General features: G+C 37.5%; 1 protein-coding gene across 1 annotated transcript; it reads right to left on the reverse strand.

The window, feature by feature from the left end:
* Window positions 1-261: 261 nt before the first annotated feature.
* LOC131936852 (cytochrome P450 4F8-like) lies at window positions 262-12876 on the reverse strand. The gene is made up of 12 exons (XM_059293951.1): window positions 12750-12876; window positions 11770-11984; window positions 10871-11018; window positions 8093-8280; window positions 7068-7192; window positions 5442-5565; window positions 4787-4922; window positions 3667-3790; window positions 2332-2465; window positions 1237-1381; window positions 603-668; window positions 262-364 (listed from the first exon to the last, which is right to left on the reverse strand). The coding sequence occupies exons 1-12, from the start codon at window positions 12874-12876 to the stop codon at window positions 262-264; spliced, it is 1635 nt and encodes a 544-aa protein (XP_059149934.1).
* Between the last annotated feature and the right edge of the window lie 13763 nt (window positions 12877-26639).

A 26639-nucleotide genomic window follows, 5' to 3' on the forward strand; every position in this document is an offset into this window, starting at 1 on the left:
TTTAAACTTAAAGAGTACTATTACGGCTACGTAGGTTAGTACAAAATTGTAATAACTATTGGAAAGAGTACCTTATGGCAACATTTTCACAGTTTGCGTGGATGAGAGGTACAGAGTGTAGGGCAACATTAAAGTTTAAGCTACCACAATCACGCATACACACACACATACACTCATATATATATATATATATATATATATATATATATATATATATATATATATATATATATATATAGGCCTACTCTCTAACAGAAAGTACTAATCCCTGGCCGAAGCGAACAACAAGACTTTGTTCTCTGGCTTCATGGTGACCATCGGTAAACGTCGTACATTATTCTTCTGATCCACGGTCAGTCTAAATCTGAAGATAGTTAGATCATATAAACTTTCAACAAAATCTATTTAAACATTATAATAGAACTCTATTGCAAACCATATAATTTTAAAGTTTCTATCTAATAATAAAAAAATTAAATTTTGAGAGAAAAATTTTGATTTTTAGGGCGATAAAAATATTAGTTATCGGGTTGGTGAGCCTACAACTGTATTCATTGTGTATTGAGCTAAGATAAGGCTGTGTAGAAAAAATCAAAACTAACTTCCTAATTATTCTGGCTATCGTAGTCTTCATTTCATTCATAGCGAAGTTCTGGCCTATGCAATTTCTGCAGATGAGATATTTTTTTTTATTAAACACATAATTTATAGAATACACATTCTCATACTTCTCTTTCTATATAAAAAAAAATATCAAAGGCTTTAAAAACATTGATTAAAACCCTTCGCAAAATATTTACATATATACAAGACTTACAAACATCTTAATAACGAGTCTACTTTCAACCTAAATAGCGGCCAACTAATTAAAATGTCAAAATAGGAATAATTAATTACTCAATTTAATACAATTTTCAAAAAGCGGAATGGTTTTTAAATATCGGTTGTTATGGGTCATTTTGGAGTTTAAGGTATTATTATCTATAAAACGGGGATAGTGCGGTTGTTCCTAGCTCGAATCCGTTTATAAAAGCGGAATGAATTTTAATTTTTTTTTATTTATTTATTTTTTTTTTGGGTTGGGGGATTTTAGGTAACATCGAGCGAGTAAGAGATTAATGTGTACAGTGTCGACACGGGAAGATATAAAGTGTTCAACTCAGTTAACAGAGCGCTGTATCTTGTTTTGAATTGAATGAAAGCAAGTCTCTTGACACTATAATTAGACACAGTGACCTTGACCCCGCGGAGAACGGAAGGAACTGGAACGGATCCATGTTGGCCTGGTTGTCTGGGTGAAACCTCTCTGGGTTGTAAACGTGTGGATCCTCCCAAATGTGTGGATTGTGGTGTAGTATCCACAGCTGGATTGTGGTGTAGTATCCACAGCTGGATTGTGGTGTAGTATCCACAGCTGGATTGCGACCCGTGTCCCTTTCAGAGCGAATAGAGAAATAAAATCACATTACGTTTTTTTTTTCACAACTGATGACATCAAAAACCAGGGGAAGAAATACAGAGTAGGTGGGTTACATTGTGTTTGAAAACTAAATGTATCTCAAATGTGTGATTAAGTGTGTACACCAGTTAATATATTAACCAACATCATGCAGTAAAACTAGGGGTCGAGTCGGTAAAAGTTCATGGCTGCTAAACCGAAAAGTCTCGAGGTCGAATCCTTGGGCAGATGAGGCTCGTTAGCTGGGGAGAGCCATTCTTCAAAACAACTGCTACCCTATAGTTCGTTCTTGGACAAAGGCTATGGAAGCAACTCCAGTGTTTCTTCCAGACTTTTTTTCTCCGGGGGGGGGGGGGGCACTTGAAATTTTCGGTGGGCGGTAGACTTTCTTCGGGGGGGGGGGGCGGACACTGTTAAAAGTACATATTTTCTATATAAGTTATATAAATTTCATTTCGTTCGGGGGGGGGGGGGGGGGGGAGGGGCGGTGCCTGGAAGAAACACTGAGCAAGTCCAAAAAGAAGAACAGTCTGAAGTCGGAGACAAATGGGGCATAACGAGTTGACACGCAATACTTAATTCCCTTCCAACATTAAAAGTAAGAACATAGAAGATAGAGTAAAACTATAGACTCTGAAGAATACTAGAAGCTGTCAACATTGATATCTCATTCCTCCACTGTAAACTTTTTATCTTAACTTTTAAATATAAATAATTTCTTATAAACATATAGTTGTAACTTTAATTTTCCTTGCATCTCAATTAATTCAATTCAATTTGTTTACAAAATCAGATTTTTATGATATATTCTTTCTTTAGAAAAAAAAAGAAAATTAAAAAAAAAATGGTTTACATAAAGAGTTTCTATTATTTACCAGCAGGAAATGAAATTCCATTAATCACACACTCTCCCACCGTTGTTCTCTCAATAGCTGGAATAGCCGAGTGAAGCCTGAGACCTTCTTTAATGCACATCGTTGTGAACTCCAGTTTTGGAAGATCATTCCTGAAGTAAACATTAGCGCTTCTTTTATAACGAATAGATCTACAGAACTATGTTCACATGTGTAAGTGTGGTTGATTCAATTAATGTACTGTAAGAATTTAAAATTATACATCCATAGAATATCGTATTCAATATACAAAACAATCTGTAGAAAAGCGGTAGAAATGTATTATCCGTTAAAAAATAGGAAGTTTTTGTCGCTTTTCCACTTTGTTAGTTAAAGGTTTGAAATGTCAAATGTTTTAAAAGGAATGTGCATCAATGCATGTGTATTGTTAGCAAAACAAGTCGACTGACCATGTGTATGGTTAGCAAAAACAAGTTGGCTGACCATGTGTATGGTTTGTAAAACAAGTCGACTGACCATGTGTATGGTTAGTAAAACAAGTCGACTGACCATGCGTATGGTTAGTAAAACAAGTCGACTGACCATGCGTATGGTTAGTAAAACAAGTCGACTGACCATGTGTATGGTTAGCAAAAACAAGTTGGCTGACCATGTGTATGGTTTGTAAAACAAGTCGACTGACCAGTCCAGATGCTCCCTGCCGTCCAATAAAACAAGTCGACTGACCAGTCCAGATGCTCCCTGCCGTCCAATAAAACAAGTCGACTGACCAGTCCAGATGCTCCCTGCCGTCCAATAAAACAAGTCGACTGACCATGTGTATGGTTAGTAAAACAAGTCGACAGACCAGTCCAGATGCTCCCTGCCGTCCAATAAAACAAGTCGACTGACCAGTCCAGATGCTCCCTGCCGTCCAATAAAACAAGTCGACTGACCAATCCAGATGCTCCCTGCCGTCCAATAAAACAAGTCGACTGACCATGTGTATGGTTAGTAAAACAAGTCGACAGACCAGTCCAGATGCTCCCTGCCGTCCAATAAAACGAGTCGACTGACCAGTCCAGATGCTCCCTGCCGTCCAATAAAACAAGTCGACTGACCATGTGTATGGTTAGTAAAACAAGTCGACAGACCAGTCCAGATGCTCCCTGCCGTCCAATAAAACAAGTCAACTGACCAGTCCAGATGCTCCCTGCCGTCCAATAAAACAAGTCGACTAACCAGTCCAGATGCTCCCTGCCGTCCAATAAAACAAGTCGACTGACCAGTCCAGACGCTCCCTGCCGTCCAATAAAACAAGTCAACTGACCAGTCCAGATGCTCCCTGCCGTCCAATAAAACAAGTCAACTGACCAGTCCAGATGCTCCCTGCCGTCCAAGACGTCCTTGACCTCGTCGTAAATCCTCTCCTGGTGCTCTGGGTGTTTGGCCAGCTCGTACAGTGTCCACGTCATCCCGCTGGCCGTCGTGTCGTGGCCTGGTAGATGGAGGGGATACGTGGGTAGATGGAGGGGATACGTGGGTAGATGGAGGGGATACGTGGGTAGATGGGTAGCCAGTGGCTACTTTCTAGCTAGTAGTAGGGGATACGTGGGTAGATGGAGGGGATACGTGGGTAGATGGAGGGGATACGTGGGTAGATGGAGGGGATACGTGGGTAGATGGAGGGGATACATGGGTAGATGGAGGGGATACGTGGGTAGATGGGTAGCTAGTGGCTACCTTATAGTTATAAGATGGAGGGGATACGTGGGTAGCTGGGTAGATAGTGGCTACATTCTAGCTAGCAGTTGTAGGGGATACGTGGGTAGATGGGTAGCTAGTGGCTAACTTATAGCTAGCAGTTGTAGAGGAGTACGTGGGTAGATGGGTAGCCAGTGGCTACATTCTAGATAGAAGTTGTAGGGGAGTACGTGGGTAGATGGGTAGCCAGTGGCTATTATGGTAGCCAGTGGCTACCTTATAGTTATAAGATGGAGGGGAGTACGTGGGTAGTTGGGTAGCCAGTGGCTACATTTTAGCTAGCAGTTGTAGGGGAGTACATGGGTAGATGGGTAGCCAGTAGCTACATTATAGCTAGCAGTTGTATAGGAGTTCATGGGTAGCTGTGTAGCCAGTGGCTACATTTTAGCTAGCAGTTGTAAGCAAAATACATAGGGAGACTGGGGCTACCTTCTTGCTATTAGTTGTAGGGAAATACCTGGGTAGCAAGTAGCCAGTGTTTCTTCCAGACTTTTTTCTCCGGGGGGGGGGGCACTTGAAATCTTCGGGGAGGGGCGGTAAACTTTCTTCGGGGGGGCGGACACTGTTAAAAGTATATATTTTCTATATAAATTATATAAATTTCATTTCGTTCGGGGGGGGGGGGGGCGGTAAAAAATGTTCGGGGGGCCTGGAAGAAACTCTGCAAGTAGCTACCATCTAGCTAGCAGTTGTAAGGAAGGATATGCATAAAATGTAGCCAGTAGCCTACCCCCAAACAAGAAAGTGTCCACCTCGTTTCGTATCTCTAACGCCGTCATTCCATTCCCGTCTTCATCTCGTGCTGTGAGAAGTGTGTCTAAGAAATCCTTGACCTTCCTGTTAGAGACTGGCACAGAAGATCTCTCCTGGTTTATTGCATTAGAAAAATAAAGTGTGTACACAGTGTGTCAGTGAGATGCATTTCAAGTGATATTCTTGCTTCTTTCTATAATCAATAATTGTATCCCACACCCTTAATTATTTCTTTTTTTTTAATTCAGATTTTTCCTCACTCACACATTTATATATTTCATTAGCGGCAATTTTTTTTCCATTTGTTTAGTATTTTTTTTCAAATAACAAATTACTTCCGACAACTTCTTCCTCACTTATCATTACTCACCAATGGATTTCGTTTCTTCTTACCTAATCTTTCTAGCGATAATTTCTTCCCTTTATTCATAAATTATTTTTTTCTTTTAGTGATGATTTCTTTCCTACTAACCATTCATTTTTTCGATCACGGATAATTTTTTCCCACTCCTTAATTCTTTCTTTTAGCTATAATTTCTTGCTTACTCACCTATTATTTATTTCTTTTTCTGTTAATTTCTTTCTACTCACCAATTATTTCTTTCTTTTATCAATGATTTCTTCCTACTCACCAATTCTTTCTTTCGTTTAGCGATAATTTCTTCCTCCACGGCGTGTGCCACATCACAAAGTTTGTAGAACTTTCTACCGTGTTCCGTGAAGCTGTACAGGAACTCAATGTGATAACGGGGCTTTCTGTGGGAGAAAATACGGCTATAGTGAGGCGGATGGGCTTCCATAGATCGGAGAAAATACGGCTATAGTGAGGCGGATGGGCTTCCATAGATGGGGGAGATAGCAGGGAGATAGTTGAGACTGACTTTCTGTGGGAGAGAATACGGCTATAGTGAGGCGGATGGGCTTCCATAGATGGGAGAAATAGCAGGGGGATAGTTGAGACTCAGTGGCGTAGCGAGGTCGGGTGTCACCCGGTGCGGCACTTAATGGTGTCACCCCCCCCCCCCCCCCCAGAGGCATAGAGACCCTTCCCAGGGACAAACTTTCAAATTTTCGATTTGCACCCCCCCCTCAAGTTTTCGATTTGCACCCCCCCCCCACCTCAAACTTTCGATTTGCACCCCCCTCAAGTTTTCGATTTGCACCCCCCTCGAGTTTTTCTCTATATATTTTGCTATTTTTTGCCTTGGTGTCACCCCCCTAAATGGTGTCACCCGGTGCGGTCCGCACCCCCCGCCCCCCCCCCCCCTCGCTACGCCCCTGTTGAGACTGGCTAGCTTTCTGGATGGGTGGGGGGGGGCAGTGGGATAATAATAACTCAAAGGGGCTTTCTGCAAGCAACACGTATTGCGAAAGTTGGGCTACAGTAGACCAATAAATGTAGGCCACTTAAATGTTGCAATAGATTTCCTACTGCGTATCAGCCATCGGCCATATAGGCCGTTGACTCCGATTTCAGCCTGCTTTTCTTTTTGGATTTGATTCCATAGACCCAGAGTTTCTTCCAGGCATCTCTTCGGGGGGGCGAAGCCCCCCCGAAAAATTTTTACCGCCCCCCCGAACGAAATGAAATTTATATAATTTATATAGAAAATATATACTTTTAACAGTGTCCGCCCCCCCGAAGAAAGTTTACCGCCCCCCCGAAGATTTCAAGTGCCCCCCCGGAGAAAAAAGTCTGGAAGAAACACTGCATAGACCTTGTCCAACCAAGAACGAAATACAAGGCAGCAGTTGTTCGATTTTTGGAGTTGTCTCTCTTAGTTAGTTTACTGTTCCCAACTATAAACCCAGGAGTTTAAACTCGAAACTTTTCGGTTTAGCATCCATGAGCTTTACCAACACGATTACGCCGACCTGTTTTTAAAAAAAAAACATCGATCAAATTTACTTACATCATTCTGTCTGACCACAAAGCCTGCAACTCCCCGATAGCAGTAGAATAAGAGTTCACTGACCTATACATGCATACATATATATATATATATATATATATATATATATATATATATATATATATATATATATATATATATATATATATAAATATAAATATATATATATATATACAAACACACACATATATATATATGTGTTTGTATATATATATATATATATATATATATATATATATATATATATATATATATATATATATATATATGTATATATATATATATACAAAAGAAAACGCGGTTAAAGTATCAAGTATACACTCCCAGCAGTAACACTGTACTCACTCGTCAAGCTGACAGTTAGACAGGTAAGAAAACGCACATCTCAGGATGACGTCAAGAGCATCCAAGTTGATTAGTGAGTAGATATCAAACGGTTCTTTTTTCATCGACAGAGTCTGTATTTTACCCTGTAAGTGGTGATATATCCAAAACACATATTTCCCACATTTTAACAATTGTATATTACAAATATCTTGTTTTTGTCAATAATTTCAAAAAAAATATTTGTAGCGTATTATGTCAATAAAAGCATGTATTTCAGTGTTGTATCTATGTGATAATTGATCTGTATAAATGCATGTAAGATATATGCCTACATTGACACTCATTCAATAACACACTGAAACAAAAACCACGGTTAAGGTTCTTGATCTGAGGATCCTGAACGAATTATTTTAACGTAGAATTGGATTCTCGTTTCAACTATTGTTAGTATAGATCATGAGTAAAAATAATAAAAATATTTTTATTCAAAAATCGGTATTTACACCTCTCCCAATTCGCTCCCACCCCCACCTTTACAACATAAATGTTTCTAATTGCATTTTATTATCAAGATATACACAATTTATTTTCTAACCAATCTTCAAATAAATTTTTTTTAATTTTTATTTCTTGTTTATTTCCCTTTGTTAAATTGAATCAACTAAAAGAAAAAAAATATCTCCTTTCTGTCATAAATGTGTTTCCATGGTTGATTTGGTTGAAAACATTTAAGTAAAGAATATAAATAATTCTGAAGATCGGGTACAATATACATTATATGTGGTAAAAATTTTGAAATAATTTATAGCAAAATACATCTTAAAATAACTATCTACTTTCTTTTCAAAATGCATTAATGTGACGAGAAACCAATTGAATACACCCCCCCCCCCCAGTTAAGTCCGTACCCTCCCCTACCTTAAAGCATTTTAATACTGGTAATGCGATACTTATAGAATTTATAACTATTGTTTATTTAACAATTCAAAAGGATTATTAGAAAATATAAAATAACATATAAAGTAATTAATGTAATTACTCACGAGCATAATATCTGCGCATGTGTTGTAAATGTCCACATATTGTTTGAGAATGTCGAAATGGAAGGCGGGGGTCAGCAGACGACGACTTCTTGCCCATTTCCCGCCATTGGAGATCAGCAAGCCCTCGCCTAGCCAGCGTAAGCCCATGTCGTAGGGAGATGAGAGTAGGGAGCCACGGGGCTTGTGGGCTGGGGAATACAGGGAATACAGGGAATATGGGAGATGGGGAATACAGGGAATATGGCAGGTGGGGAATATAGGAGATGGGGAATATGGGAGATGGGGAATATGGGAGATGGGGAATACAGGGAATATGGGAGATGGGGAATACAGGGAATATGGGAGATGGGGAATACGGGGAATATGGGACATGGCGAAAACAGGGAATATGGCAGATAGGGAATATGTGAGATGGGGAATATGGGAGATGGGGAATATGCGAGATGGGGAATATGGGAGATGGGGAATATGGGAGATGGAGAATACAGGGAATATGGGAGATGGGGAATACAGGGAATATGGGAGATGGGGAATACAGGGAATATGGGAGATGGGGAATATGGGAGATGGGGAATATGAGGAATCAGGAATATGGGAGATGGACGAAAGAGTAATGTGGGAGATGGGGAATACAGGTAATATGTTAGTTAGGGAATACAAGGGGTATGGGATATTGGGAATAAGGTAGATGTGGGATACAGGAAATATAGGAATGCAAGGAATTTGCGAGATGTTCAATATTGGGAATATGGGAGATGGTGAATGTGGGAATACACAGAAAAAATGGGGTCGGCGTGGTCGAGTCGGTAGAGCTCATGGTTGCTAAACCGAAAAGTCTCGAGTTCGAACCCTCGGGCAGATGAGGCTCGTTAGCTGGGGACAGCCACTCTTCTAGGAGAGACAACTCCAAAATCAAACAACTGCTGCCTTGTAGTTTGTTCATGGTTGGACAAAGGCTATGGAAGCAAATCCAAAAAGAAAAGCAGGCTAAAATCGGAGTCAATGGCCTCAATGGCGCATAACCAGTTGACACGTAAACCTTAATTGTGATTGGAACGTGCGGCGTCAATTCGGCCAATGACGAAACGGCCCCGTCAAAACGACCCCGACAAAACGACCCCGTCAAAACGACCCCGTCAAATCGGCCCCGTCAAAAGGGCCAGCGACATATGGACCCCGTCATATAGGCTCCCGACAAATAGGCTCCCGTCATTTAGACTACCGACAAATAGGCTCCCGTTATATAGGCTCCCGACAAAAAGGCTCCTGTCAATTTGGCTCCAGACAAAAGGACCACTGACACAGTGGCGTAGCTACCGTAAAGCTAGCGTAAGCAAGGCATGGGGCCCAAGGCACATAGGGGCCCTTTTCCCTCATAAAAAAATTAAAACTTTTACAATGGAATTTTAATATTTGTTACATATAAATAATTTTTAAAAAAAAGGTTAAAAGTTCCAAAAAGCCCCCCCTCCCCACCGTTTCGACAGTGGGATTCAGTGTTTGTGGGTCAAACAGAGCCCAATCGTTATAATAACACTACAGGCTATATCACTTTGTCGTGCAAGACATTGAGAGAATCAGCCTATAAATAAACTTTTTAGCAGTAGTATGCAAGCATAATAATATAGTATAAATACAAAATCAGGACATATAAAATACAAAATGTTGCCTTCAGAATATTTATATATTAAAAAATATCCATCGTAAGTAGAAGTTGGTCTCTTCGTTTAACTCCTCTGTAGCCTAACGCAGAGGCGTAGCGAAGGCGAGGCGGGGGGGTGCGGACCGCAACGGGTGACACCATTTAGGGGGGGGGGGGGGTGACACCAAAGGCAAAAATTTGTAAAATTTATAGAATGAAATGCCATTTTCCAGATCCATTAGTTAAAGTTAAATAGTCTTCTAAGTACAAATCGAAAATTATATCAAGAGGGGGGGGGGGGGGTGTGACACCACGACGTAAACGTAAACTATAAAGAAAACAATGCTACATCCAACCGTATTATAAACAGACTGTAGGTAAACATCGTTACTATTAAGTCAGCAGTGATTAAAGCTTAAACACGTACGTGTACCAGTATGTGGCATATATATATAAATTTTAGGCCTATGTAGGCCTAAAATTTGTAAAATTTATAGAATGAAATGCCATTTTCCAGATCCATTAGTTAAAGTTAAATAGTCTTCTAAGTACAAATCGAAAATTATATCAAGAGGGGGGGGGGGGTGTGACACCACGACGTAAACGTAAACTATAAAGAAAACAATGCTACATCCAACTGTATTATAAACAGACTATAAACGGGGCTATTTTGACGGGGTCGGTTTGTCGGGAGTCGATTTGACGGGGTCGTATTAACGGGGCCGTTTTGACGGGGCCGATTTGTCCCGGGCCGTTTTGACAGGGCACCGTGATGGAAGCATGGTCGAGTCGGCAAAGCTCATGGTTGATACATTCGAAAAAAGTCTCGAGTTCAAACCCTCTGGCAGATAAGGCTCGATCCCTCCCAACACTAAAAATTAAGAACGAAGAAGAAGAGAAGAAGAAGAAGACATAAAAAATACTCTTAAACGCGTTTATCTTTAGCACATTAGCACATGAACGTTATACTTCCTGTTGAATGGCATACTATACATACATCTTGAAACATACCCTGATACAATTTATGCATGTGTGCTGATGTATACTTTGTCTCTTGTGTTATACACAATTAGCAGACTGTTAAAACTAAGACATTTGACTAGAAAATTGCTAAAGGTCACACAGTGGAGTCTTACCTGACGATTTGATTATGGCCCTTATCGTGTCCGGATGATAGGCGACAATGACCGGCTGCAGGGGACCTAACCACTCCACGTGACAAAAACAATGTTTTTGAGCTTTGATAAAGTCAGTCGCCATGCCTTCTTCATTACGTCCTGGATACTACATGTAACGATGTAATATGTGAAGAAAAAAAAATAGACATATATATATATATATATATATATATATATATATATATATATATATATATATATATATATATATATATATATATATATACATATATTACATCAAGAAATTATATTCAAATCTGTTAATGTTCCCTCTACAACTTATACCACACAATGTTCCCTACTATGCCTCCAGTGTAGGTCTTACATCATATAATGTTCCCACTAAAACTTATATCGTGTAATGTTCCCTACACTACTTACACCATCCAATGTTCCCTACATTACTTACTGCATGCAATGTTCCCTCTACTACTTACACCATGCAATGTTCCCTCTACTACTTACATTATCCAATGTTACCTACACTACTTACATCATGTAATGTTCCCTATACTACTTACACTATGCAATGTTCCTTACACTTCTTACACCATGCAATGTTCCCTACACTACTTACACCACACAATGTTCCCCATGCAATGTTCCTTACACTTCTTACACCATGCAATGTTCCCTACACTACTTACACCACACAATGTTCCCCATGCAATTTTCCCTACACTTCTTACACCATGTAATGTTCCCTACATTACTTACACCACACAATGTTCCCCATGCAATGTTCCTTACACTTCTTACACCATGCAATGTTCCCTACACTACTTACACCACACAATGTTCCCCATGCAATTTTCCCTACACTTCTTACACCATGTAATGTTCCCTACATTACTTACTGCGTGCAATGTTCCCGTGGTGTACCTATACTCCGCTGCTATGGGTAGCTGAAAAAACAGTTTCCTGTACTGAATGTTTCTCCTCACGTATCTCACCACAACAAACGTCACAACAGCTATAGACACATACAGCAACAACATCTTCAACTCTCGACACCAACTTGGTTCTAAATCTTTAACGTTGACTTCAAGTAGCATCAACATGTGTTGGGCTCCTATATTTATATATTGTAAAACACATGACTGTTCTGTCTCTGTTTAAATAGATGCTTGGACTAGCCTAGATTGTATCAAAGCGCAGTTTAATAAACCACTGAACCGTTAAGGTCTAGATGTTTCCAATGCAGCGAGCTGTCTGGTAGTTTTTAATTCATTGTATGTCCCATTGCCTGAGGTTTTTTTTTATGCTAGATATACAACGCGGGGGTCGGAGACAAAGTTCGTGCTGTAAGAGAAAGGGGTGGGAGTCTGATTTGTTTTTGTCGAATTATTAAAATATTTCTTGTTTTGTAAATGTTCGTTATTTTTTTTTTAAATATTGGATTAGTAACAGAAAGGATCGTACATACAGGTTCATAACATTATAATTTCTATAAATAAGGTAATTAATTTATGAAGGAATTCGATATTTCTAGCTAATTGTTGTATTTTACATTATAAGTTTACTCTGTTAGGTTGGTAGTCCCCATCCCACCCTCCTCTCGCCGTTCTTATCTAACAATGCATGTAAAGATTACTAACATTATTTAGTAGCTGTAACAAAAATTGGAAGCACTACTGTGAACAGGGAAACTATCGACTCAGCGGAAGGACAAAAGTTGTTTCTGGGGTCAGTAATTATAATAGTTTTAGAACACTAACACAAGTCTATAAAATACACATCTCACCCACGCCGACCTAACCTAATCCCCACCATTAACAATTCTTGTGCACACCTATGATTGACTCGACACACAAACCCAAACACAGACTAGATTTACCTTGGGATTCCACGTGACAAAGAACCGACTTGTCCCCATAGACTACAACCCTTCTATTAGAGAACTGAACTATTGAGAGGGAGTTGACAGCCAACAGCTGTATACAACATAATACTGTGTGTAGCATTGCCTAAACTATTTGGAGCGAACAGACAGAACGGCAGCTGTATACAGCACAATACCAGCCTCTGTGTAGCATTGCCCTAACTATTCAGAGCGCATTGACAGAACAGCTGCTACATGCGACGTAATACCAGCCTCTGTGTAGAATTTCCTGAGCTATTCAGAGGACATATACAGAACGGTAGCTACATACGTGTAGCCCAAATATAAAAGGGCTTAAGTACACTTTTCTTAACAAAACATTTAAGCCCCTTTGAAAATTCACCTTCGACAATTTCAGCTATACACTGAATGTAATCACCCGATAAGGAGTCTAAGTGATTTAAAATGAACGATCACTTTTCAAAATCATTACATGTACATTTTTTTTAACAAAATTGTTTCTTTTTAGGAAAACTATCTTAAATGCACTTAAGCTCTTTTACATTTGGATTCCTCATACAGTACAATACCCGCCTCTGTGTAGCATTGCCTGAACTAATCAGAGGACAAATACAGGACGGCAGCTACATACGACGTTGTACCAGCATTGTCATGTGATGTTTTATACAGTGTTTCTTCCAGACCTTTTTTTCCGGGGGGGGGGGCACTTGAAATATCCGGGGAGGGGGTAGAATTTTTTTTTGGGAAGGGGGGGGGGGGCGGACACTGTTAAAAGTATATATTTTCTATATAAATTTCATTTCGTTAGTGGGGGGGGGGGGGGGGCGGTAGACTTTCTTCGGGGGGGGGGGGGGTTACAGACCCCCCCACCACCTCCACCACCCCCCCCCCCCAAAGAGATGCCTGGAAGAAACTCTGGTTTTATATTCGTGGCATACAAAGAAGCCAATATATTATGATCGTATTAAAAACATATTATAAACATATAATGTCGTAAAGGTTAGCTCTGATATTGTGTCTGTATAAAACCATCTGGTAGAACATTTGTTAGACTTTTTAAAAGATACTTTTTAAAGTAATTGTATAGACGATATTGTACACAATTGTAAGGAAAACTATATAAAAGTTGTGTAGAATAATGTTTACATAATTATAAACAACACCATACAGGCAACATGGTTCTAAGACGTATTTGTTGCCTTATGGGATAATGTGGAACATCTGAGGCATTTTATATTTTAACACGTTTTTAACACGTTTTTCTTAACTCAGCTTCGCGTTTGTTTGTTTGGATGTTTGTTGTTAAAATTGACATCGAAAATTAGCCCACTTCTGATTGCTCTAGAGATCTGAAGTTTGGCATGTAGGCTACTTTCGCCTAACAATTTCAGATGCAATCATAAAAACTAGCAATTAGAGACCGTAATTAGCTTAATTTAATTACGCCCCAAGGACCATAAAATTGAGGACATGATTTCTAAAGATACCGACAAGACTAGAGGCTTATTGATACAGTTACTTCGGCCCCAATCGATGTGAGCGCGCTGGCCGTGATCGTATAGTGGTTAGTACTTCGCGTTGTGGCCGCGACAACCCAGGTTCGAATCCTGGTCGCTCAAGATTTTTAGTCCGTGTATTTATAAACACTTTTTTAAAAACCACGTTTTTCATGTGTAGCAACGGACTAAAAAGGAGAAAATAAAAAACTTAAAAAAAAATTTAAAAAAAAACACGTTTTTTTATGTGTAGCAACGGACTAAAAAGGAGAACGGACACGGTAACACATTGTTAACGGTGACACGGTTGGTACGCTGGGCATGCTAAAATACACATAAACACGTTTTTCCTTAACTCAGCTTCGCGTTTATTTGTTTGTTTATGGGAGATTTGATCACGTGATTCGTGAGTAGATCTCCACGCCAGCAACGTAAATTACACCCTTTCTCTGTTTAAAGCGTATCGGTAGATAAAGTAAAAAATAAACTATATAAAAAACTTTTTAAAAACCACGTTTTTCATGTGTAGCAACGGACTAAAAAGGAGAAAATAAAATACTTTAAAAAAAAACTTTAAAAATAAAAAAAAACACGTTTTTCTTGTGGACTAAAAAGTAAAAAAAAACTATTTACATACATTTGATGACAAAAAACGTGGGTCGGGCAGATGGGTCGGGAAATTTGATGGTGAACGTACCCACGTTTTTTGTCATCAAATGTATGTAAATAGTTATTTTCTACTTTTTAGTCCACAAGAATAACGTGGTTTTTTTAAAAAGTTTTTTTTTAAGTATTTTATTTTATTAACACGTTTTTCTTAACTCAGCTTCGCGTTTGTTTGTTTGGATGTTTGTTGTTAAAATTGACATCGAAAATTAGCCCACTTCTGATTGCTCTAGAGATCTGAAATTTGGCATGTAGGCTACTTTCGCCTAACAATTTCAGATGCAATCATAAAAACTAGCAATTAGATACCGTAATTAGCTTAATTTAATTACGCCCCAAGGACCATAAAATTGAGGACATGATTTCTAAAGATACCGACAAGACTGGAGGCCTATTGACACAGTTACTTCGGCCCCAATCGATGTGAGCGCGCTGGCTGTGATCGTATAGTGGTTAGTACTTCGCGTTGTGTCCGCGACAACCCAGGTTCGAATCCTGGTCGCTCAAGATTTTTAGTCCGTGTATTTATAAACACTTAGTCAAGTCATACTTAATCAAGTCATTAGATGAAGTAGAAAATAAACTATATAAAAAACTTTTTTAAAAACCACGTTTTTCATGTGTAGCAACGGACTAAAAAGGAGAAAATAAAATACTTAAAAAAAACTTTTTAAAAAACCACGTTTTTCTTGTGGACTAAAAAGTAGAAAATAAATGTTCATACATTTGATGACAAAAAACGTGGGTCGGGCAGATGGGTCGGGAAATTTGATGGTGAACGTACCCACGGTTTTTGTCATCAAATGTATGAAAATTTATTTTCTGCTTTTTAGTCCACAAGAAAAAAGTGGTTTTTTAAAAAGTTTTTTTAAAGTATTTTATTATTATTGTAGACTTAGTTAATATCAAAGCCGGAAAAGTGGCCACCGGTATCATTTACCGTCTCTCTTTGCCGAAATCCGAAGAGCTTAAAACTTTGACAGCGAACTTTGTATATTGGCCGGCGCAAGCGCGCATTGGCCGTGATGTTCTGGCCAATGTCCAAATATATACATATACATATATATATATATATATATATATATATATATATATATATATATATATATATATATATATATATATATATATATATATATATATATATATTTTATTGACAACGTATTGTATACAATGGCCGTCAACTCACGAACTAGCTGGGTTGCCCTGGTTCTTACAATATTCCCGCATTGGATTATTTATTATCTACGTTAAGGAAATATAACGTGGACGGAGATCAGAATCATGCTACGTTCATCTAGCCATTAAGACTAGAGATATTCCAACCAGGGCCACGAAGCACTAACTAATTCCCAGCTCAAAACAGGGTTTATAGTAAGGATAAAACTTTGCTTTCAGACATGTTTCGCTGCCCTCTTGCTGATGGTTTAAAAGATAACTGTGACAACACAAACAAATCGTCCTCCACGTGAGTGGAACAAACATGAAACAGATGGGCAGGTGCACCCGCTTAATGTGTCTTTGAGCGGGGGGGAGTACCTGTATGTGCAGAGGTGGTCTTGTTTGGCTGTCTAGTATAGGTCTATAAATATATACATATATGTATATATATATATATATATATATATATATATATATATATATATATATATATATATATATATATATATTACTATATATATTACTATATATATATATTACTATATATATATTACTATATATATATATATATATATTACTATATATATATTACTATATATATTACTATATATATTACTATATATATATATATATATATATATATATATATATATATATGCGTGTGTGTGCGTGTTTGTGTGTGTGTGTGTGAGAGAGAGAGAGAGAAAGAGAGTGTGTGTGTGTGTGTTCATAGAAATATTAAGATCAGAACACTGTATTTAAAATATAAAAGCTGCAAATATCCTCAAGATTCGTTTTTTTTTTTTTTCGGCGAACGATTTTTTAACATTTCCACATCCAAATCAAGAATAGAAAGTAAGCACCAAGCTTAAACACCCACCCTAAAGATCCGCTTTTGGTTCTTTGGTATTAGCTTTAGCCTGTATATAACGAAGTGAAATCGCATTTGTTTTACATTGCTCTCCAACAACAATTGCGGTATCCGTAGAGATATTTCCATCGTCAACCGAATTTCCTGTGAGAATATCAGGCAGCAAATGTATTGTTATTTTGTTAAGTTTTACTAAAGCAAAAAATTTCCATTGATAAATAATCTTTTTTTTTCGACACCTATGGAAGTGCAAATAAAATTTTTAAATTCAATTAGGGGCAATTGTTAGTCCTGCTTGTAGAGCGAATTGTTATGTGATTTAAATTGTTGGTGTATGCTGCAATAGAGTAGTGCGAGTTTAGTTTCAGGATTGATCGAAACTTTAAAGTTGAAAATCTTTTTTTTTTAGTTTTACATCAAAATTAAGTTAAGCTGTATTTAAGATTTAACATTGAATTGGATTATAGAAGAATAAAGTTTGTTTCATTAAAAAAGTTCTGATTAAGTTGGATTTTATTTATTTTTAATTTGTTAGACAATGAGCAGACAAGTCCATTTGTAGGTAACCAGCATAATCAACTATATAGTTAAACTTAATAGTAGAATTTCTTTTTTACTCATGAAATGCTAACAAATATGCACCAAACTCACTGTATATTTGAGATTTTGCTTATAATTGTTTAAGACTTTATCCAATGTTGTTTCTTAAAAATTGCAAACCTGTATCGGCTATGGCTTTTTCTAAATATTGCTCACCTTGATTAGGTACTGTGTTTTTCTAAATATTTCTCACCTTGATTAGGTACTGTGTTTTTCTAAATATTGCTCACCTTGATTACATACGGTGTTTTTCTAAATATTTCTCACCTTGATTAGGTACTGTGTTTTTCTGAATATTTCTCACCTTGATTAGGTACTGTGTTTTTCTAAATATTGCTCACCTTGATTAGTTATTGTGTTTTTCTAAATATTTCTCAACTTGATTAGGTATTGTGTTTTTCTAAATATTTCTCACCTTGATTAGGTACTGTGTTTTTCTAAATATTTCTCACCTTGATTAGGTACTGTGTTTTTCTAAATATTTCTCACCTTGATTAGGTACTGTGTTTTTCTAAATATTTCTCACCTTGATTAGGTACTGTGTTTTTCTAAATATTGCTCACCTTGATTAGGTACTGTGTTTTTCTAAATATTGCTCACCTTGATTACATACGGTGTTTTTCTAAATATTTCTCACCTTGATTAGGTACTGTGTTTTTCTAAATATTTCTCACCTTGATTAGGTACTGTGTTTTTCTAAATATTGCTCACCTTGATTACATATGGTGTTTTTCCAAAGGTTACTCACCTTGTCTAGATACGGTGTTTTTCCAAAGATTGCACACCTTGATTAGATATAGTGTTTGTTAATGGTTGACAACCTTGATTAGATACGGTGTTCCTCAAAAATTGCAAGCCTGGGTTAGGTATCGAGATCCCCGCACTGGAAGCCCATCAGAGCTGAGTATACTAAGTGACACGTCTAAGGGTCTCCGGTCCGGGATTTAAACTATAAAGTTTTCGGTTAATGTCCGTAAGCTCCACCACTCTCTTATAAAGTTCACCAACAATAAATAATCTAAATTTTCTAAATATAATTTCAGCAATGTGGCACTCTGTTCAAGCTAAGGTTCTGGTTTTATTGATGTGTGTGGTCGGAGCACGCTCTGGTTGCCAGGAGACGGACTGGAGCCAAACTTTCGCCAAACGCGGTCTATCGGAGTGTGGTCGGCTATACGATATCATTTCCGGGTTTTATCGGCATAACGGAACCCAGTCCGATGCCCGGATTTTGGATTTACGTAAAGTCAGATGCTGCACTATTCCGACCCCGTGGAAGGAAGGTCATGATTATGTTATCGGAAATTGGTGGTATAGTCTAGAACAAAACGACACATGGAGCCTCTGCCCGTCTGGATACTTCCTGGCTGGGTTGTACAGAACAGGATATGGTTCCATGGTACACAACATTGAGGAAGGTCGGTGTAGTAAAGCTTACAAACACCCTGAAAGCTACGGCAATTGTACTGACATTGATACCAGTTCTTGGTTTACTGATGCGGGTTGGTGTACGTGTCCGGAGGGGATGTATGTTGTTGGGTTACATCATGGAGCATGCAATAATTTGACCTGTTTGGATCAAATACGTTGCTGTATGTATGCAAGTACTTGACGAATGCGCATCTTTCTGACGCTGTGACAACGTATTTTTGAAACATAATTTATCAGCAGTCTAATTTAAAAACATGTTTTTCCCAAAATAAATAAAAATACTATCTTTAAATAAAATCCATAAAGATACGCGTATTAAAATCACTTGCTTAGCATATTCAATAAACAGATATAAAACATTATGAGCTTATCTTAGTTTCTACTTATTTTAACTTTTTGTATCATGTTTCGTTATAAACACTAGATTGGGCTTAAACAACAGAACTCAACTATAAGTTCAATGAAATATCACACTAAAATAACCACAAGATGATACAGCTATCTATTGTTGTTCATCATAATCTTTTCCCGTTTTTATCCTTGACACATGGGACAGATGAAAAAGAGTCCATCTGTTTCAATGACCGTGGCATACAAAGAAATAATGTGCCCAGCACTATACTCACAGAGTTTCTTCCAGGCATCTCTTTTTTTACCCCCCCCCTCCCGAACGAAATGAAATTTATATAGTTTATATAGAAAATATATACTTTTAACAGTATCTGCCCCCCCCCCCCCCCCCGAAGAAAGTCTAAAGCCCCCCCCCCCCCGAAAATTTCAAGTGCCCCCCCCCCCGGAGAAAAAAGGCTGGAAGAAACACTGTATACTCAATGGGACGGAGTGGTCTAGCGGTAGAGGGCTGGACTGCTAACCCGTAAGTTTCGAGTTAGAATTTGGATTCAAGTCAGTAGACTGTTCCTGAGTCCACCCAACTCTGATGGGTACCTAACTCGCGTTAGTGAAAGTAAAGGCGGCTAGGCATAGTGTTGACCACACTATCTGTTCATATGCCGATGACACAGAAACAAGTGAACTCTACTTCACTTGCCCCATAGAGCGTCAGGTTTGAAAGGGAAACTTTACGTACTATAGGCAGCCGCCTTTGTTTCCCTAACGTCAGTTGGATACCCATCAGAGCTGGGTTGACTCTGGGACATTTACTGATTTGAACCCGGATTAGAACTCAACTTGCGGGTTAACAGTCTATCTAATATTGTTATTTTATGTTTATTCAAACAGAAATTAGATAGAAAATTCATGCCAAAACGTTGAAGTTGTTAGACTCCAAGCCTTTAAAGGAGAAGGAAATAAAGCATGGTAAACGTGTATGTCTTCTGGTCAAGTATAGGGTAACATTGTCAAGTTTTGTTTTGACAAGTGGTGCAGAGGCCGCAAAAATAGAACTCATTGTTCAATTTAGTTTTTACGCTTGGTAAGTCGAGGCTGACTGTATTTAAAAAATTCATGGGTATAAGTTCGCAACATTACCCAGTGTTTCTTTCAGACATATTTCTACGGGGGCGGGGGAGGTGGGGGAATGAAACTTTAATCTTTTATTTGGGGAAAGTACCTCTATTTCTGGGGACAGGGCCTTACAGGGGTTGAAGTATATATAAATAATTATATATATATATATATATATATATATATATATATATATATATATATATATATATATATATATATATATATATATATATATATACTAAAGCTGGCAACCCGAAAAATTGCATAGGTCCTTGATTGAGATTTGCAATACAGACGCGAAACATATATTTGGGGAGGGGGGGGGGGGGCTAGGCTGTCAATCGTTTGCTATCATATGATCTCATCTGAGAAATTAAAATGTTGCCATCAAGAACAAAAACTCTTTGTATTGGCACCCACGTACGCTGTAAACGTATGAAATATTTTAAATTAGATCGTGTCTACAAAACCGACGAAGAACCAACTGTCGCATATATATGGATCGCAAAATCAATAACGACAACCTTAAAAGTAATAAATCTCTCCATGTTTTGTAACGAATGATGATGGTAGTTTAGTAAAGTTATCTCCCTGTTCTGTGTCCTTTGTATGAAGCTTGGTTAAACACAAAGGCTAATTATAACTTACATTTCCAGATGAACGCATTGTGTTCTGTAAATTACACAGTAGGCAATTACACACGAACAATAAGACACGGGTGTTTTACATTTTGATTAATGCGGTGGCGTAACAGGTGCTGTGAATATATTTATATCTGCATGTGCAGGTTATAATTTTATATACTTCTTCATGTACATTCTGTGATTTTATGTATATTTTCATGTACATGTAGTCATTTTATATGTTATGTAATAATTTGATATATGTGTGTCTTCATGTGCTTGTGTATTATTTCATATATTATTGTTGTATATATTTATAAAAGCAAATGTGAAATAAGTGCCTTGTAATTTGGTAATACATTTGCATGTAGTAGATTGCTTACTTCAAGGTAAAACAAAAACGAACACAAAGTTATCAAAAATGAAACACACACACAAACACACACACAAATATATATATATATATATATATATATATATATATATATATATATATATATATATAGTTGCTTGCTTCTGATACAACAATGAAAGAAGAAAATGCCGTTCGGCGTATGCATGGCATTGTTCCATTTGTTGGATAAATGCGACCACTGCTCAGCACAAAATATTTAATATGACACCAACTTGCTTATTCTGTGGGGGGTGAAATAATATGTTCAGGACAAACAACTCACTAGTTACTACACTTCTCATAGTGACATAACACGCGCATGAGTATTAAAAATATTATCAGCTAATGTCCTACATATCCGCCCATACTACACCAGCCCATGTAATTATGCCCCAGTAGACAATCGCCCAGTTACAGTAATTTATTGCATTGCGATATTTAATTAAACTGCAGTAAAACACACAGGTAATCAGTAGTAGAGCTGGTTTCTGTTTTAAAAGTTTATGTCAACGTGAGAGGAATTTGTTGCTTTGAAAGACACTATCAGGTAAACAGTGGTTTGTTTCTTTGTTTTTTGTTTCTTTAGTTTTTTTTTTGTGCGAATGTGATTTTATTTTGAAAAATGTAATTGTTTTACTTACTGAAACTAAAAAAAAACGAAATACACGAATTGCTAATTTCATCAGATCTATCTATATTTTAAGGACTTGCGATTAAATATTTCAATCAAGCCAAATATCTTAGAAAATAGTTTATGTTTTTTTACAAAAGTAAATGTATAATTTTGGTATGGTTGATAATATTTACTTGGTAAGTAAACTAAAGTAAAGCTTCAGTGTTCCGACCTAAAGATTCACAAGGCTAATGAAGTAGAATACACATATTTATTGACCGCGGCGTATGAAGGGATGGTCTAGTCAGCACTATGCCCTGCCGTATTTTCTTTCACTAACGTGGGACAGGTACCCACCAGAGCTGGGTGAACTCAGTGACGTTCTGCAGTCACGAATCTGCGGTCCGAGATCTGAACTCGTAACCTTTTGGCTAGCAGTCTAGCTCTCTACTTCCCAACCACGCTGTCCCATCTTCTAGGGAATAAAATGTTTACACTCCGTACGTAGGTTGGTGAGTAAAAATTCGGTGCTGGCCTCACGAGTAGAAGAATCTATTTATAGAACAACTCATAATTTCATTTGAAAGCCCCAGACTGATACCTAAGCTCTTGAATGAAATGTGTTTCTCTAACACTCAAGGCTTTAGGATAATCCTAAAATAAACAAAATCCGAAGATTATGCATGCATTTACTTTCGTCAAAGCAAAACGGATGATTGAATATACCGATTTACTGATAATAGACTCTTCCGAAAATAAGTATGTTAGGGTGTTTGTAGTATTGTAATCTCGAGTAGTTTTATGGTTAGGAATTAGGGTTAGGCGTATTGTAGGACTAGGGTTGTGGTTAGGGTTTGGGTCAGCATTGACATTAGCAAGCCATGAGTATATTTAGTTAACTACCAGTAACCTAACACTCTTCTAAACAAAAATTCTATTATCGGACACTGGTATAAAAAAATCCACCAGCAAGACATTTAATAAATTATCAAAAGAATAGGATAACTTATTAATAGAACTATGTCAACATTCCAGAAATGTGGAACTGTGCAGTCCTTGTTTATATGGTGCTTGTGAGCGGTGTTTGCGCCCAGTGTAAGGACGTCGATTGGAGCGTCAGCTTCGAGAAGGAGGGGCTTTCAAAGTGTGACAAGCTCGACCTGATTTCCGGCTTCTACAGAAGTAACCCAAGCTTCCCTTTCGACAAGATCGGGCACTTGGATAAAGTCCGGTGCTGCACCAAGCCATCTAAATGGGCGGAGGTGCGGGAATACGTCATCGAAAGCTGGTGGAAGAGTTTGGTGGATGACTTCACCTGGAGTCAATGCCAGCCGGGGTATTTTCTTACCGGGCTTTACCGCACCGGAAACGATTCCATCCTGGCTAATATTAAAGAAGGGCGGTGCGTAAAATCGCATCGGCACCCTGAATCTTACGGTAGTTGTACGGATGTTGACATGTCGAAATGTTTTAAAAAGGAGGGTTGGTGTAGGTGTCCCGACGGCATGTTTGTTGTTGGTGTTTTCAATGAAAGGTGCCAGGAACTCAATTGTCTGGTCAAGATGCGGTGCTGTACTTTTGTAAAGTGATACATTATTTTTTGGCCACTCGTTTACTATCAAAGAATAAACAGCGGTACACTTATTTATTTATTTTTGGTTAAATAAATAGACACAGTAATGGTTTTAAAAATGTATTCAAAAAAGCAAATTTTATAAACGCATTGAAATCTGACGTCAATTAGAAAATAATATTGAACTAAAAACTTAACATTTTGTATGTATCTGCTATGTAAAATAAAATTAAAATAAATTGCCAAAACACGTTTTCTTTAGAAATATGTTTTTTTTTAATATTGTCAACAATATCGCTTTAATTTTAAAATTCTAATCACAGACAGCTGATATAACTCAAGTTATGAAAAACTAATTAATGACATCATTATTTAACTAATTTCTGCGTTGTGGCTCAATAAAATCTGCTGCTGGTACTATTTTTTCAACTACATGTTTTCGGATTCTTCATCACATGCATGTAGGCCTACAATGTGAAACTGATTACCGTTATACCCTCATTAGACAACTTGAGAGCTATAACACACTCATGGTGTATACAAGATGACAAAAGACCAATTGATATAACTAGAGTATTTCACAGGATCATATGGCTCCAACTGAATATGGCTCTACCTCAGTACTTATGTGTATAAGATGACATATGGCTACAATACACTCAACACATAACTTGTTGTATAAGAAGACATATGGCTACAATACACTCAACACATAACGATTGGGATAGATAACATATGGAACATCACTCAACGCGTGTATGCTATATAACATGTCTACAACACATAACGTGGTTATATTAGAAGGGCATGTGGTCACAACAAATAGTGTGCGTGTATTAGACATATGGTAACAATACATTTACCACATAACATGTTTGTATAAGATGACATATGTCAACAATACATTCACCACAAAAAGTGTGTGCATAAGATGACATCAATCTCTCTACTGTAAGTACTGTATGGTTATAATTTAGTTTTTGTTTCTTTGCAAGGAATTGTTTAGAAGCAGTCTGGATCAGGGCAGCTAAAAACTCTTCTGAACACAAGGCATTCTACACACCAACGATTATTTGTATTAGTTTCACAATTCATACAAACGATGAGAAAAAAATCTCATCCAAGCATATCGATCAAAAAATCATATCGAGAAAATTCTAAAGAACACACATACACACATTCACACACACACACACACACATGCACACATACACACAAACACACATACACACATACACACATACACACATACACACATACACACATACACATTCACACACACAACTGCACACACTTTCTTGACATTGAACAAAGATAGCCTCGCAAAAGATAAAAGTAAGGGGATATACATGTACAGGAGCTTTCATGATAACAAAAATGATGCGTGTATATATATATATATATATATATATATATATATATATATATATATATATATATATATATATCGGCTAAGTTGCCAGCTTAATTCCGCGGGATTAACGAGAGGTTTTTCTACTTTGTTATTGAACAAAACTCCACATTCATACTACATGATTTGTTCTTACACTGTATAAAGGACACCCCCTCCCCCATCCCACTACAACAGTGAGAATTATGCTATCCACAGTATGCAAGCTACCAGTTCAACAAAGGGAGTTGACTCTATTTTACTATTGCAACATCCAGTTTCAGATTGACTAAGTCGTGGTTATCCTATGAAGCTGAAGAGTTAAATTATTATATTGTTTATTACCCGCATGATTGTGCGTATGTGCTGAAAAAAAACACGTCTTTAAATAATCTTTATATTAATACAAATGCTGTTACATGGGAGGGGGGGTACATACATTAAACAGTGGCGTGGTGATTAGCATATTGTGTTAGGGTCTAGTAATCTCCTCGGGGGAAAAGAAGGTCTACCGCCTCCCCGCCCCCGAACGAAATGGAATTTATATAGAAAATATATACTTTTAACAGTGTCCGCCCCCTACCCATTGGAAATTTTAGTCTGCCTCCCCCCCCCCTGGAAATTTAATATCCCCCCCCCCCCCCCCCCGGAGAAAAAAATTGGAAGAAACACTGCAAATAATATCTAAAAACTAAATAGCAAAGTAAATGTCAAGTCAAAACGTAGGCCTATCTAATTGTGGAGTAATAATTTCTTCTTTTCAAACAATGGGGTTTTTAAACTAACCACTAGAATTTATAGTAAACAAAGATGACGATTTAGGGTAAAAAAAAATAATTGATACAGTAAATCATAACTCTAAAAATATCACATTCATACTTTAGAAAAGTTGCTTGTGTATTTGTCAGAAAATAAAACTCTCTGAGATAGACAGGGGAGGGAAATTTGCATTAATTTTCTCTGAGTAGTCACCCCATTACTAATCGCACGCATACCTCTGCATAGCATTTTTTTTTAAAATTCAATCGGTCGTAAGTTATGCATTTTCTCTGGAAATCCACTTCAGGCGTATTGATTTTAACTTAGTAGACTAAAAGACAAATCCAAAATAGAGCATTGATATAAATGTTATTTCCTTATTTGGTATTTAAATCGTACGTTAAGCCTTTGACCACATGACAAGACCCACCAATCAGAACGATCGTTAAACAAGGAATTCCTGCATACGCACGTCAGGTACCCTTTATAGCTGAGTCGACTCAAAGATAAATAACCATGTAAAGGCAGGTGACCAAACTATTTCCTTTTTTTTATCATGAAGTATTTTGCTTTATCCCAGACCACACACACACACACACACACACACATACACACACTAAAACGTATACAAACATAAAGCTAAAAACTCAATACAAAAGCAAACTGTACCAAACCGATCGATACAACTCAATCAAAAACACAATCTTACTTTTTCTATACGCCCTGAAACAGTATTAGACCAAAGATTTCAAGATTATTATTTCCCGAGAAAATCAAATCTCCTAATAGGAAGTGCGATGTGTATAAAAACCAAAAGATTGAAGATTTTATTTTAGACAG

Source organism: Physella acuta, unplaced genomic scaffold (genome assembly GCF_028476545.2).
Source record: "Physella acuta isolate Inbredline_101_S28 unplaced genomic scaffold, ASM2847654v3 ptg000191l, whole genome shotgun sequence".
Taxonomy (NCBI): domain Eukaryota; kingdom Metazoa; phylum Mollusca; class Gastropoda; family Physidae; genus Physella; species Physella acuta.

Coding starts and splice junctions, on each gene's coding strand:
- LOC131936852 (XM_059293951.1), bottom strand. CDS start 12,876: ATGCTACACACAGTATTATGTTGTATACAGCTGTTGGCTGTCAACTCC. Junction 3,791..4,786: donor GGACACTTTCTTGTTTGGGG/GTAGGCTACTGG, acceptor TCCATCTACCAG/GCCACGACACGACGGCCAGC. Junction 2,466..3,666: donor GGCAGGGAGCATCTGGACTG/GTCAGTTGACTT, acceptor TGTTTACTTCAG/GAATGATCTTCCAAAACTGG.